Genomic DNA, 14885 nt, shown 5'->3' on the forward strand with positions numbered 1-14885 from the left:
TTTAGCAAATATATCTAAAATAATTTCAACAAAATTAAAATTATGGTCAGATTGATCAACATATTCTTACATTTTAGAATAGTATTATAACTCGGCCATACCTTTAAAATAATATCATAAGAAAATAATTATAAAATAAATAAGCACTTAATACATATAAAATAACAAACTATATACATGCACCCCATCCTAAAAAATGAGGTTACATTATTTTGTACATATTAAAATTCGTACTGTTATTTATAATAGACAATTGGCATGATTCATTGAATTATATGATTGGAATTCAAGATGCAATGTCAGTGCTAATAAGAATTAAACGAACATTAGTGGTAGTTTACTTAATAATGATGACAAATATAAATAATGCATACATACAACACATCACTTCAATTATAAAAAGATCTTGGTATTACAATATGCACACCCAAATAAAGTTGGTTTTGTCGGGACAGTTCTTAGAGCATATGATGCAGTTCCAGTATGGAAGAAACGCTTGTAAGTATTAGGACTATTACAAGATAGCTGAAGGTATGTTTGCTTCAGAAGCAGCACTCCTCCAGTACGCAGCAACAGCAGAGTGCAGCTAAGCTGTATGTAGTTATTCCCAAGACAAAAAAACCATGAACTGGTAATCAAACATATAGGTATGTTTGCTGTATGAAGTTTTGATCAAAATAGACCTCATAATTATTAGAAATAATTTAAAAGTCTACTACTAAGTCTGATATAAAATGCTGCATTAAAAGAAAAACATAAAATAAATACGACTAAGTTTGTATAGAATCAAGAGCAGATACATATACATACATGCACTGTAGCATTCTCCGTCTGTATAAAATCAAGGGGCATTTACATGCTTGCCATACAATTTTTATATATTCACATATCCAACGCCTAAACTTTCATATTTACATAAGTGACGCTCAAATCTTTGACAGCACATCAAAAAATACCATTAAAATGCACCATGTCATGCAAAGAGTTTTAATACCAAGGTATCATAAATGTAAAATATCAAACTTTAGGTGTTAAACATGTAAATGCATAAGAATTACGTGGTATGTATGTAAATTTCCCTAAAATTGTTACCATGTTCTTTAATAATGCGCAGTCCCCTACCTCTATTACCTTCGGCTGTATACGGTAGATAGAAGCTTATTGGAGAAATTCTGGGATTCAATAATTAAATATAATGTTCAAGAGCTAGCAAAATTGGTGATATTATAAATAGTGATGCTCTTGAACCAATGCTAAAAGTTCAAACAATTCCAAACACGAGCCAGGCCCTGAAATTAAGAATACAAATCCAATAGCTCTGTTTGAGATTAGATTTTGATAAAAATAAATAAATTAAAAATTTTGAACTTACGATTTCTGTGGAATTTTGTCCTTGTTAGGTGGCCCAGACCGCCGGCCATATCGGCCCCACAGGATCAATTTGTGGAAGCTATTAGTGAGAGTGTCATACTTCAGTTTTATTCCATTACATACTATTTATTATTATGTTGTATATTTTATTGTTTGTTTTGTATTTGGTAAATTTTAATAGACTTAATTATGTTTACCTAGAGATTTCCTACATAATAAATGGAAAGGTTGAGATTTGTATACACAATGAAATAAGAAAAGATAGTTTTTCCATCTTTCTTCATGGTATCAAAGATCGGTTTTGTGACCTAATCCCGTCGTCATCAGCGGTGCAAGGTTATGCTTTTGAACATCCCGGATTCGCCCTAAACCCTCATCTTCGCGACGTTCACGATATAGTAGTGACAGCAGCTAGCCGAGAAGACAAAGACCGGGTCGCAGCATTCAAAAACCAGCTTGACCCAAAACCCTTGTCTTTGTGACTAACATTCGCGATACAGACGCAAGAACAGATAGCTGGGAAGCCAACAACCGGATTGTGAGATTTAGAAGCCAATCCAATTACCTAATTCAAGGCAACCACAATTCCTTGCTGAGTTATCCTCCCTCTGCTCACTCCTACATCCGTCAAAGCCCCTCTCCAGCAGCAGTCCAACATCCATAATCCTCCCTGCAGCCACCAGAATCCCTTCAGTCAGCCTGCAAGCCTTCCTCTGCTCGATCCTATAGCCTCTGGAGCTTCTCCAACAAATGTCTAACAGCTCTTGTCATAGCTGTTGGATGCTTCCTGCCACAAGCAACAGCCAACTCCCTTATTCAACCCTAAACGTGCATAGGTTTTATGAGATAAATAATGAAAATGTCTAACTATAATTCGAAGGTTAGTTATGAATCAGAGATCAGGAATTTTGTCCAAATAGCCCTTGAACTCTCTACCTTTATCACAAAACTCAATGACCATAACTTCCTTCAATGGTCTCAATCGGTATTTATGTAAATATGTAGAAAAGGAACATCTCACAAGAGATGACACATTTCCTGAGCTCCCTGATCCTAACCATCGCTCATGGAAGCTTCAGGATCATATGGTCAAGTCTTGATTGATCAATTCTATGAGCACAAAAGTTGAAAATTTCTTGTTTTACAGGTCAACGCGGGAGATTTGGGATGTAGCTCGTGAGATTTATTCTAGTACCAAAAATACTACAGAAATATTTAAGATTGACACAAAAATGCATAAGCTCCGACAAGAAGAGTTGAGTGTTACTCAACACTTTAACATGCTATCAAAGTATTGGTTACAGTTAGATATGTATAATAAATATGTGTGAAAGTGCTCTCAAAATGTTATGATGTATAATACAATATTAGAGAAGAAGAAAGTGATAAAATTCCTATTGGGCCTAGATAAAAAATTAGATGAGATCGGAGGAAGAATCTGAGGTGAAACCTCTCGCTACCACTTAGGAAGTCTTTGCTGAAGTTAGAAGGTAATGATAGTAGGAAGTGTGGGTTCATCTAGCACAGAAAGCTCCATTTTCTACACACAAAACTCCTTTCCATCATTCAAAGCCAAGGAAAAATCATCCCTTGTGTGGAACATTGCAAGAAAAATGGTCACAGAAAGGATAAATGCTAGAAACTACATGAAAAGCTTGTAGATTGGAAATTTGGACAAAGGAGGAATGACCAAGACAAGGCCCATGTCGTTGCCTATTCTAAAGAGTTGGTCAGCCCTAGTCTCTTCATTAAGGAACAATTAGAGGCGTTGAGGAAGCTTCTTATTGGCACAACCGAGTAGCCTACCAGCTTGATAATACACTAAGGTATCATATCCTTCTCATATCTTGCTAATAATAGAAGATTTATACCTTGGATAAGAGGTTCAAGTGTTTCTGATCACATGACTGGAGATATTCTTGCTTTCACCTACTATCAAAAGATCACCACCTACAAATTTGATAGAGATGTTAATGGACCTCACTCCAAGATTGTTGGGAAAGAAGAAAAGGAAAGTCTCTAAAGATAGTTAGCTTTTTTTTTTGTGTTATATGTTCCCCAACTAAACTGCAACTTACTTTCAATTAGCAAGATTATTCCTGACTTGAGCTATATTACTAAATTTCACTCTAATGCTTGTGAATTTCAAATGGCGGAATTGAAAAAGGTGATTGGCACTGTTGAATTGCATCAAGGTTTATACCTACTAAAAAAAGTTATCTCATGACACATAATTATCTTCTTCACCACCCTCTTCCCATGTTTCTGAGTCTGTTGTTTTTAAGGCTGTTGAAAGTTAAGTTTTATTATGGCATTGTCGTCAGTGTCATCCCAATTTTCATTAGGTTCCAAAGTTGTACTCTCATCTCTTTATTAACAAAAAGCCAGAATTTTATCATCGTGAAACCTATCAATTAACTAAAATACCCATCATGTATATCTTCTGTCTCAGTACAAAGTGTCACATCCTTTGTATATCATCCAAAGTGATATTTTAGTACCATCAAAATTAAAAACAATTAATGGAACCAGGTGATTTGTCTTCTTCATGATCACAGTAGAACCAATTAAATATATACCTCATGAAGAAAAATTTTGAAACTACACAAATCTTTCAATTCCAATGCAAAATTCATATTCTCAAAACTGATAATACAAAGGAATACTTCAACTCAATCATTGGACCCCACCGTGCAAAGAATGGTATCATCCATGTGAGTTGTGTTGAGAATCCACATCAAAATGGGATAACTGAGAGGAAGAATAGACATCTCTTTGATGTATCTAGGTTTATAATGCTTTCTCGCAATATCTCAAAAGTTTTCTAGAGAGAAGTAGTGCTCACAGCCACCAACCTCATTAAAAGAATGTCAAGCAGGATCCTTGGATTCAAAGCCTCACTTGATATTTTGATGGAAATATACCCTCATGTTAGAGTCGTCTCATATAATCATCCTCTAAAAATATTTAAGTCTCTTTTGTTCATATTCACCAACCAAACTGCACAAAGCTTAACCCAAAATACATCAAATATATCTTCCTTGGTTATGCTTCTAATAAAAAAGGCTACAAGTGTTATTCTCTCATTACAAAAAAATACTATAACTTCATAGAAATTACTCTTTGAAAAATAATCATACTATCCCTAAATATAAATTTGGGAAGGGGGTTTGGGTAAATGTCACATTTGAGACAATGATCTAGATATTTACACTGATTTAGAGTCATCACAACCTATTCTACTTCACTCTAACTATTATGTCTCTAAAGTTCCACCACTTGAGGATATCTAACTTGAAATTAATAACAAGGAACTTCGTGTGCACACTAAGAGATAGAAATTCACTAAGTAGGATGAAAACGATATGCAACCACAGGATTGTTCACAACCAAAATTGAAATTACACATCTCTGAAGTTCCAAGCGAGGCGAAATCCAGTGGAGTAGACATGAATAGTTCATAAATTATCCTATTTAGGAGTATGTTGCCTATGGTAAATTATCATCTTATATAACTTCTGTATCTAATCTTGATAGTGTGCAAAACCCAAGTCCATTCATGAAGCACCTCAAAGTGAGAATGAAAAATAACTGTTAAATAGAAGATCCAAGCACTTGATCTAATGGCACATAAACCTTTACAAAGCTTTCTCTAAATAAAAAACCCATTGGGAGCAATGTGTGCTCGATGTCAATTACAAAATTGATGGGAATATTAAGAGGTTCAAGGCAAGGTAGATGGCTAAAGATTTAACTCTCTCTTCCGAGATAGATTATTAAGAGATCTTTACACCAGTGGCCAAGCTAAACACTATAATAGTTTTTTCCTTGGCAGTAAATAAAGAGTGGATATTGCATCAGCTTGATATCTACAAATGTATTTTTGAATGGTGAGCTCGAGAAAGAAGTGTATATGATGGTCTCACCAAGGCTGAAAAATAGCTCATATAAACATTTAGTATGTAAACTAAGAAAGTCACTTTATGGCTTCAAAAAATCTCCACAGTTTGGTTTTATAAGTTTGCCAAGACTATTAAATCTAATTGGTACATCCAATGCCAAGCTGATTATACATTGCTAATAAAGCATACACAGGGAGGTAAAAAAATTATGTACATTGTCTATGTAGATGATATGATCCTGTCAGGCGATGATAAAAAATAGAGAAAAGATTTAAGAGGTTCTTACCGCTAAATTTGAAATCAATGATCCATGAGCTATGAGATACATTCTGGGCATGGAAGTGGTCAGCCCCAAAGTAAGAATTATGATATTCCAAAGAAAGTGAATCATAGACCTTCCAAAAGAAACAAGAGCGTTGAGATGTAAACTTGCTGAGAATCTAATGAATTTCAACAAAAAAATTACATTCAATAGGAGAAATAACACCAGTGGAAAGATAGATACCAGAGATTGGTGGGTAAGTTTACATATCTGTCACGCACTATACCTGATATCGCTTACTCTATTAGGCATTGCAAGTCAACCTTATGAATAGTCTAAGTGAAAGACATTTGGAGATGATTTATAGAATATTGATGTTTCTTAAGAAGACTCCTAGCAAAAGATTATTGTTTAAAAAATCATACAACGGAGGAGGTAGAAGGTTATAATGATGCTAGTAGGGCAAGATAACTTGTGAATAAAGGATCCACATATGGGTATTGTTCATATGTATGGAGAAATCTTGTCACATGGAGGAACAAGAAAGAGTCCCTATAAATTGTGCAGAATCTGAGTGCAACTTATAGAGACCACTGCTACTTTAGAATATTTTTGTATAATTTTTTATAAACTTTGATTTTAAGAGATTCCCTAATATGAAAGTAAGGTAAGCATGCTCTTTGCTTCAGATAGAACATGATTGTGGTGATTTAACAATGAACTTGAAAGCAGATAAGTGCTACTTTCTCTATTATGTTTTCAATGAAAAATGATAGATTAATAGAATCCTAAACATGGGTGTGCTTATTTGTGTCATATTAGGAAGAATTTTGTAGAACCGTATAATGATAACTATGTCATATTTTTTTAAAGCTAGACTTATATTATTTGTACTTTCCTTGATTATCTGATTCAAAAATCTAAGAAGAAAAAAATATAAGTGAAAAGAAGTCTACAAAAGTGATAGAATAAAAAAAAGTTTGATATGCTTTCTAGCTTAGGGAAAAAAATAAAGATGATGATGTTGATGAAGAGATATGTAGACAAACCTATGAAGCTGTATATTATTGTTGAAAAACTTAATGTTGCCCATTATAATAGTAAAATACATAAATAATTTAAATTAGTTGAAATCTATGAAAGATTTTATTAATGTATAAAATATGTGAGTGATTATATAAAACGCAGTCAATCTGAGCAAGAAGCAAGCAGTGGTCTCTATAAGTTAATTGTCTTATTAAGTAATTTGAACTCGAGAACAGAGGATCCACATTTGGGTATTTTTCATATGTATGGGGAAATCTTGTCACATGGAAGAGCAAAAAGCAATCAGTGGCCTTTATAGGTTGTCCAGAATATGAGTATCGGGCGCTTGCTTTGGGAATTTGTGAAGGAAGATGGATCCAAAAATTACAAAATGAGTTGAGATACTGCATAGTCAATCCCATAAAGATGTTATGTGACAATCAAGTCGTCATTAATATTGCAAAGAACTCTATGCATCATGACGAAGCTAAACACATTGAGATTGATAGACATTTTATCTCTGAAAAAGTCAATAGTGGCATTATTCACTTTTGGGTATTTTTCATATGTATGGGGAAATCTCGTCACATGGAAGAGCAAAAAGCAATCAGTGGTCTTTATAAGTTGTCCGGAATATGAGTATCGGTCACTTGCTTTGGGAATTTGTAAAGGAGATGGATCCAAAAATTACTAAATGAGTTGAGATGCTACATAGTCAATCCCATAAAGATGTTATGTGATAGTCAAGTCGTCATTAATATTGCAAAGAACTCTGTGCATCATGACGAAGCCAAACACATTGAGATTGATAGACATTTTATCTCTGAAAAAGTCAATAGTGGCATTATTCATTTAAGCTACATTTCAACTCATAAAATTAAGGATGTTTTCACTAAATCCTAACCTCCAAGCTTGTTCGATGATTTGAAAATCAAGCTGGGTCTTTACAATATTTATGGCTCGGCATAAAGGGGAGTGTGGAATTGTCCCTGTTAGGTGGCCCAGACCGCCGGCCATATGGCCCCACAGACCAATTTGTGGAAGCTGATGGAGGGAGTTTCTTATGTCAGTTTTATTCATTTTTATTATCCTTTTTATTATATTGTATGTATTTTATTTATTGTTTGTTTTGTATTTTGTAAGTTGTAATGGCATTAACTGTATTTAACCTACACATTTCCTATATAATAAGAGAAATATTGTATTTTGTATATGATGGAATAAGAGAAGATAGTTTCTCCATCTTTCTTCATTTCTATTTAAATTTGTATAGAAAACATGTACAACATCAGGGCATTTCAACCACATGCAGAGAGAGTCATTAGACTCAAAAAATGTGTTCAGTCAATCAATCATGTCTAAGAACAACGCAAAAAAACTATCGAAGTTAGTAGGCAAAGCACATGCGCACGAAAAGTTTTAAAATAGCTAAAAGCTATGTAGTTTCCAACAAAAACAACTTTTATAATGTTTCTCAAAGGAAATTAGTTTTTAGACAGATATTGAAAGTCCTATTCCAGATTAACTAAATTGAGTTTTCCAAATTAAACTCTATCTTTAAAGATAGAATCATGCAATTTACTTAGTTTACGAGCATCCACAAATATTCTGAATCACTGTGAAGTTCGTGTGTAGGTGCAAACCCTTCCAGTAACTCCACTACACCACAAAGACTATAAATAAGAAATGTAATTATTTGCGGGCTTCTATAAACTATTTATAGTTCACCACAAACACATTAGCAGACCTAACTAAGGTTTTACAAGCCTCGGTGAGCTACCTTTACGTAATTATCATATAATCCAACAATTATCAGGCAAATCGGTACATAATTCAAGCTCTTCTTTACATTTTAACAAATTTTGTAGGATTGAATCCTTATTATTTGAACAATATACTTTGAATTTTCAATACTCTAGTATGTATAGGTAATCAATTTGTTAAATCTAAGGCTACTGGTTAAGAGAAACTCTAAAACTAAACATTTAAAATCAATAACCAAACATTTTTCTTTCAAAATACTTTTCGAGACTATAGCATACATCTGAAATAAATTAAAAGCTTGCTCCACCACAATTCCACTTCGATACTTTGGTTGATTTGCTTATCTTCTTCATGCAATTGTGGATTTAAGTGTATAATTATTATAATTTGTATTTTATTTTTGTTTTATCAATCCTATTGATTTTAAGCTAAATATTTTCCAGAGTACATCTCTTAAAAGAGATATCCCTGCCTCCGATAACTTGAAAATGAAAGGTGTCCTAATGAAAAAATTTTAGTGAAGGTTCTCCAGCCCATTAATGGAGTGATCTGATCAAGTGCGGTTTGCAAGAAATCCATAGTGACATCATGCATCTAGGCATAGATGTCGACTGTAGCTGAACAATATAAAAAATCAGTGTCTGCCAATTGGTTGATTTCTGCTGAAGATTTCTTTCACTGGTTTTATTCGATAAAAAATTATTAATTTCCATTGTAATACGTTGTTTTCAAAAAATCTGTTAATTATTATTTTTTTTTAAATCACGATCAATCCCCGCATGGACATATGTAAAACCTACACTACTGACCAACGCTACTGTCAAAACTAAAACAAATTTAATTGCCTTCAAGACATCATTATTATAACGTCTCTCGGATTGCATATATAACGAGGGAAGCTTTCACAAAAAATTCACATATAATAAAATTTCTCGTCTAGTCCAGGCCCGCTAAGTTTTACATTACAAGGTTTTACATGTAAGAAATATATATGGACTTAAATGTATGTAAGACAAAAATCCTCAAACCAGGACAAATGTAATCTCTCTCTCATTACATTGAAATTTCGGCCAACATGCAATAAATGCTAATTGAAATAGCATTATCTCAACCCTTTCCATTAATGATTGTGACCTTGGCCGATAACAGAGATTTTAATAATTTATACTATGGCTTTCAACAAGCATACTATAGCATCTTCATAGATAAAACAATATTGTAAATGATGGCATATCACCATACATCAACTGCACCTATCCACCCTTAACATACTTCATGCAAAGTGAAGGGGATAATATTGCATGTATAGCACCATAACCTCCTAAGAAAAGTATAGAATAAGATATGAGAGTTAATCAATGGAATCATGCCTCCATATAAACCTTTCAAAATTTGAAAGGATGGACAAAGCAGCGTATGGGCTTTTGCCCTTTGCTTATTGAAACCTTGAAGAGGATTTTGTTCTTGTTGAGATGTTAAGCATCAAGTGTTAACCATTTAAAGAGTAGTGCTCCTAGGCTACAACAACAACAATAAAACACTATCCCACAAAGTGGGATCAGCTACATTAATCTTCTTTTTCCATTGTGTCCTATTGAGTGTCATATTTTCATTTAATTCTAATAGATTAAGATCATTCTTTTTATATATGTCCAAGCATTTTTTGTAGCCTTTCTTAGCACAAGTCAAATCTAAAACATCTACTCTCCTAACAGGGTCATTTGATGGTTAACGTTTAATATGACCAAATCATCTAAGACGACTCTCTCTAATCCTGTCTGTCACTAGAGCAACTCCAACCCTTTCACGGATATATTTATTTCAAATTTTGTCTCTTAAGTGTAAAACCAGTCATCCACCTGAACATTCTCATCTCAACATCACTTAATTTTATGCTTTTCTTTTACTACGCCTCTAGCTTATAAAATTTTCTTTTTAAGTCTAAGCAGTACTTTTCTATCACAATGGGCTTGATGCATTCCTCCACTTCAATCATCCAACTTGAATTCTACTAATAACATCCCCATCTATACCATCACTTTGAACAATAGACCCGAAATTTCCAAAATGTTAACTCATTATAATGAATTGATCATTCATTGTTATAACCACGCCACAAGATCTACTATTAGTAGAATTACATTCCATATATTTCGATTTAGATCTATTCAAACAAAACCCTTTAGACTCTAAATTGAACCTCCATAATTCAACTTTTTTCTAAACTCTCAAGTCTAATCCACAAGGATATCATCTACAAAAAACATATACCAAAAGTACAACCTCCTGTAAATATCCAGTATGAAAATTCATAACAAAAGCAAAAAGATATGGGCTTAAAGATGGTCCCTAATATTATCCAATTGAAATAGGAAAATAATTGGTCAATCATCTTTGTGTTTGAACACAAGTAACACCTCTAGTATACATATTTTTAATGTCTTGAATGAGCAATATCAACATCTTTATTTTCTATAACTCTTCAAAGAACTTTATCATAATCTTTTATAAATCAACAAAAAACAAATGTAGATCATCCTTACTATCTATAACTTTCCATCAAACCTCTCAATAAATGTATAGCTTCTATACTAGACTTGTCCGACATGAATCCAAACTAGTTTTGAGATATTTTTGTATCACATCATTGCTATTATGTGAAGTTATATTTTGTTGATCAATTATTCATTTAGAGCAGTAAGTTTCGTCGTTCATGCTTGACGATGAGTTTGATGGTACGGGAGGTGTCCACCTATTATGGGTTCGAAGCGCAACACAAGAAAGATTTTATTTCCTATACCATACGCCGCAGAGCTCGGATGAAGCACCTAGACGCAACGCCCGAACGCTTGGAACAGAAGCGCCCCAACACTCGAAAGGGAGCGTCGCAGCACTCGGTCTATGTTTAGGAACCCAAGAGCTCGACACTCCAACGCCCCAAGGGGAGCGCCATAATGCCCAATCCAGGTTCAGAAGCCCGAAATTACCACATTGTAATGCCCATAAGTAAATGCAACTACACCCTACCATAGCGCTTCGGTGCCAATAACTATATTTGTGCAGTTCTCTGATTTGAGTTTTAATTATGTCGATCCGATGTGTGTGTGTGTTGACAACGAGATTTTGGTTTCTCTTACGTAAGGATGACAGGAATGAGCGTTCATGAGTTCCAAAGCGTGGAGAGGCTTGAGTGTGGTGTAAGTTATAAAATTCTCCTCTTTTTTCATAGTGGATTTCTAGGTGAGGGGCAGTTTCTACTGTAGAGCCACACCTATCATGGCGCTTACGTGTCAATTCTATTTAAACGCCACCACGCCCTATCATGGCGCTTTGGTGCAAATTCTATTTAAATGAATATTTTAATATAAATAACACGATTAAATTTTGTTTTGGAAAAGCTATTTTTTCTGTAGCAGTTTCACAGTTACTTCTTCAAATAGTTGTAGCTGCTCCAAACAAACCCTAAACCTAGTAGCACTAGGCTCTCCCCCAAAATTTTAAGACTTAGTTGATCAAAAATCTTTAACTTAATAGAAAACCCTACTCTCATCACTTAGGTTTTTATTTCTACAAAATTAGAATTAGACATTTTAAAATACTCAAAATTTTGACTCTTTAAATTAGACTTAAGATTAGTAAACTAGAACTTTCACCTTTTAAAAATTGACAAGTTCTCAGTAGAAACGAAACAGGGACTCACAAATCTGCATACTGTTTGATTGACACGTATAATTGCGTGGTTAACGCCTTTTTCATGATATCATGACATCACATTTTTAGCTTCCTTACCAGCGAATAACGTTAAACTTCTAATTTATGAAGATTTTAGTTGAATTTTGAAGTTTATATTTGAAATCTATAATGTTTTTACATTTTTATTTTGTTATTTCCTATGCAAGGCATCAAAGAAAAGATCATACTTTGTGATTTTTTGTTTTTTGTTTTCTTCACATATAGTTGTTTAATTGTAGTTTCTGTAAATTGTGTTCCGTTATTTTAGTATAGGAACATTAATTAGTCACAAGTTGTATGTATAGAACAGGACCTGTGAACTAGTGTTGTACAACCGTGAAATAGAAAACATAATTAAAAATCAGAAAATTTAGAAAACATAAAAATAGTTAGAAGCAATAGTGAAATTTCATAAAGAAAAATATTTACTCTAAACCACTTAAAGATTATGTCAATCATTTGATGGAAGAGATTCACTTGAGTATCAATAATTCTGTCGTAAAAGCCAATTCCTTTGAACTGAAGTCTGTCATAATCCAGGTGGTTCAGAACGTTCAGCCCGGAGGATGACCCTAATTTGCACTTAGCCAACTTTTTAGAATTATGTACGACGTTTACGTATTACGGCGTCTCTAACAATGTTGTTAAACTTAAGTTATTCACCTTTTCACTTAGAAATAAAGCTATAAGATGTTGAATTCTTTAGCAGCAGGGTTTATCACCACTTGAACTGACCTAGCCCAAAATTTTTTGGCTGAGTACTTCCCACCATCTAAAATAGTAAAGCTTAAGAATGACATAATTTCTTTTCAACCAGTAAGAGAGTGGGTCAATTTACGATACCTGGGAGAAGTTTGAAGAGTTTCTTAGAAACTATCCACATCATGCCCTATCAGATTGATTAATTATCCATATTTTTTTATAACAAACTTGTGGGGTCTTTAAGGTCTATGATAGATGTCGCAGCTAGGAGGTCTTTTATGTCTAAATCTTTTGAGAAGGCCTATATATTTATAGAAAATATGACTACCAATAATTTTCAATGGTCTTTGAGAAAGTCAACCGCAAAAAAGTAGTCGGTGTCTATTATGCTGATGTGTTAGCAATTTTGACTTCACATGTAGATGCTATATCGATGAAGAGGGACAATTTAGGTTTAAATCCTACACTATGATCACTAATAATCGAAGAGAATATCTATGGCTAGGAAGTTTATCATAGCGTTGTAACCTCTAAATACAATAAACAACAAACTAACCGCCCATATCCTAATACATATAATTCAAGATGGAGCAATCACCCAAATTTTAATTAGAATAAAAATCAAAATGTAGGAAATCAACCTTGAGGTAGTAACCAGCCTAATACATTAGCCAATTGGAATGATTGGGGAAACAACAGCCCGAGAACGACTTATCCACCTGGATTCAATTCAAATTCACAATTTAAGGAGAAGTTATCTTTAGAAGGGATATGTTACAGATGAGAAATCAATTACAATATTGTCAAGCTGCAGGCATAAGAAACATCAAAAATTAATTAATGCAGACATCAAATTCTTTGAGCGGTATACCCCCCAAGGAGCACTTCCAATAATACTGAAGTGAATCCAAAAGAAAAAGGGAAGGTGCAATGTAAAGTCATTAGACTTGGGAGTGAAAACAAGCTTGAGGGGCCTGAAGTACAGGAGCCTAGAGGAGAGGAGTCTGACCTTGAGCCTAAGAAAATAATTGTAAAATATTCACAAAACTTGGAAAAATTACATCACCTCATATTAAGGAACTTGAGAGACCATTATTATCATTTCCTCAGAGAACATAGAAACAAAAGTTAGACCAATAGTTATTCAGATTTTAGAAGTGTTCAAAAAGCTCACATTAAACATCCCTTCTGTAGAAATTTTAGAATAAATATCTGGTTGTGTTAAGTTTATGAAGGACATGCTTGATAAAAAAATAAAAGCTAGGTGATAATGAGACTGTGGCTCTAACTGAGGAGTGCAATGCAATTCAACAGAAGAAACTTCTACCAAAAATTAAGGATCTAAGTGGCTTCACCATTCCCTACATCAAAGAAGAAAAATATTTTGGGGAAGCTTTATGTGACTTAGGAGCCAAAATTAACCCCATAACCTTATTGATCTTTAGGAAACTAGGTTTATGTGAGGTTAAACCCACTACTATAACCATTCAATTAGTTGATTGTTCTTTGAGTTATCTTGGGGGGTTATAAGAGATGTACTAATTAAAGTGGATAAATTTATCTTCGCAACAGACGTTCTAGTTTTAGACATATAAGAGGATAAGGAAATCCCGATTATACCAGCTAGAACTTAGCTACTAGATGGACCATGATTGATGTTCAGAAAAGGAAACTTGCAATGAGAGTGAATGAGCAGGAGATTACATTTAGGGGATGTTTGGGATCATTTTTTTTTTTTTTTCGAAAATAAAAAATAGGAAATAAACAAAAAAAAATAATGTTTGCATAAATGTTTTCAATTTTATTTCTACTTTTTATTTTTTGGAGGAATACATTGTTTTTTTTTTTTTTTTGGAGAAACATTTCTATTTTTAAAATACTCAAAATAAAAAAAAACATACTTTTGTTTGTTTTTAAAATACTGAAAATATCGAGTCCAGCTGCCCGCTGCCACCTACCCTACCCGCTGCCATCAACCACCCATTGCCCGCACCACAGAACGCCACAAGGCGTAGAACCCTACCTGCAGCCCGCCACCGGCCTCCGTCCGTCATCTGCGCTGTCGTTGCCTGTCGTCAGCAACCGTTCGCCACCCGCCATGTTGTCGCTCCCGCCCCCCCCCCCCC

The 14885-nt window shown here is 33.9% G+C and overlaps 1 protein-coding gene across 1 annotated transcript in view; it reads right to left on the bottom strand.

The window, feature by feature from the left end:
* Positions 1-315: 315 nt before the first annotated feature.
* Positions 316-14885, bottom strand: part of LOC110032885 (cysteine-rich and transmembrane domain-containing protein A-like) — a 24418-nt gene continuing 9848 nt past the window's right edge. The window contains exon 3 of the mRNA XM_020736663.1: positions 316-591. Coding sequence (XP_020592322.1) covers positions 543-591 — 49 coding nt within the window. The 3' untranslated portion in view covers positions 316-542. The remainder of the gene's footprint in view (positions 592-14885) is intronic.

This window comes from Phalaenopsis equestris, unplaced genomic scaffold (assembly GCF_001263595.1).
Source record: "Phalaenopsis equestris unplaced genomic scaffold, ASM126359v1 Scaffold001048, whole genome shotgun sequence".
NCBI classification, from domain to species: Eukaryota; Viridiplantae; Streptophyta; class Magnoliopsida; order Asparagales; family Orchidaceae; genus Phalaenopsis; species Phalaenopsis equestris.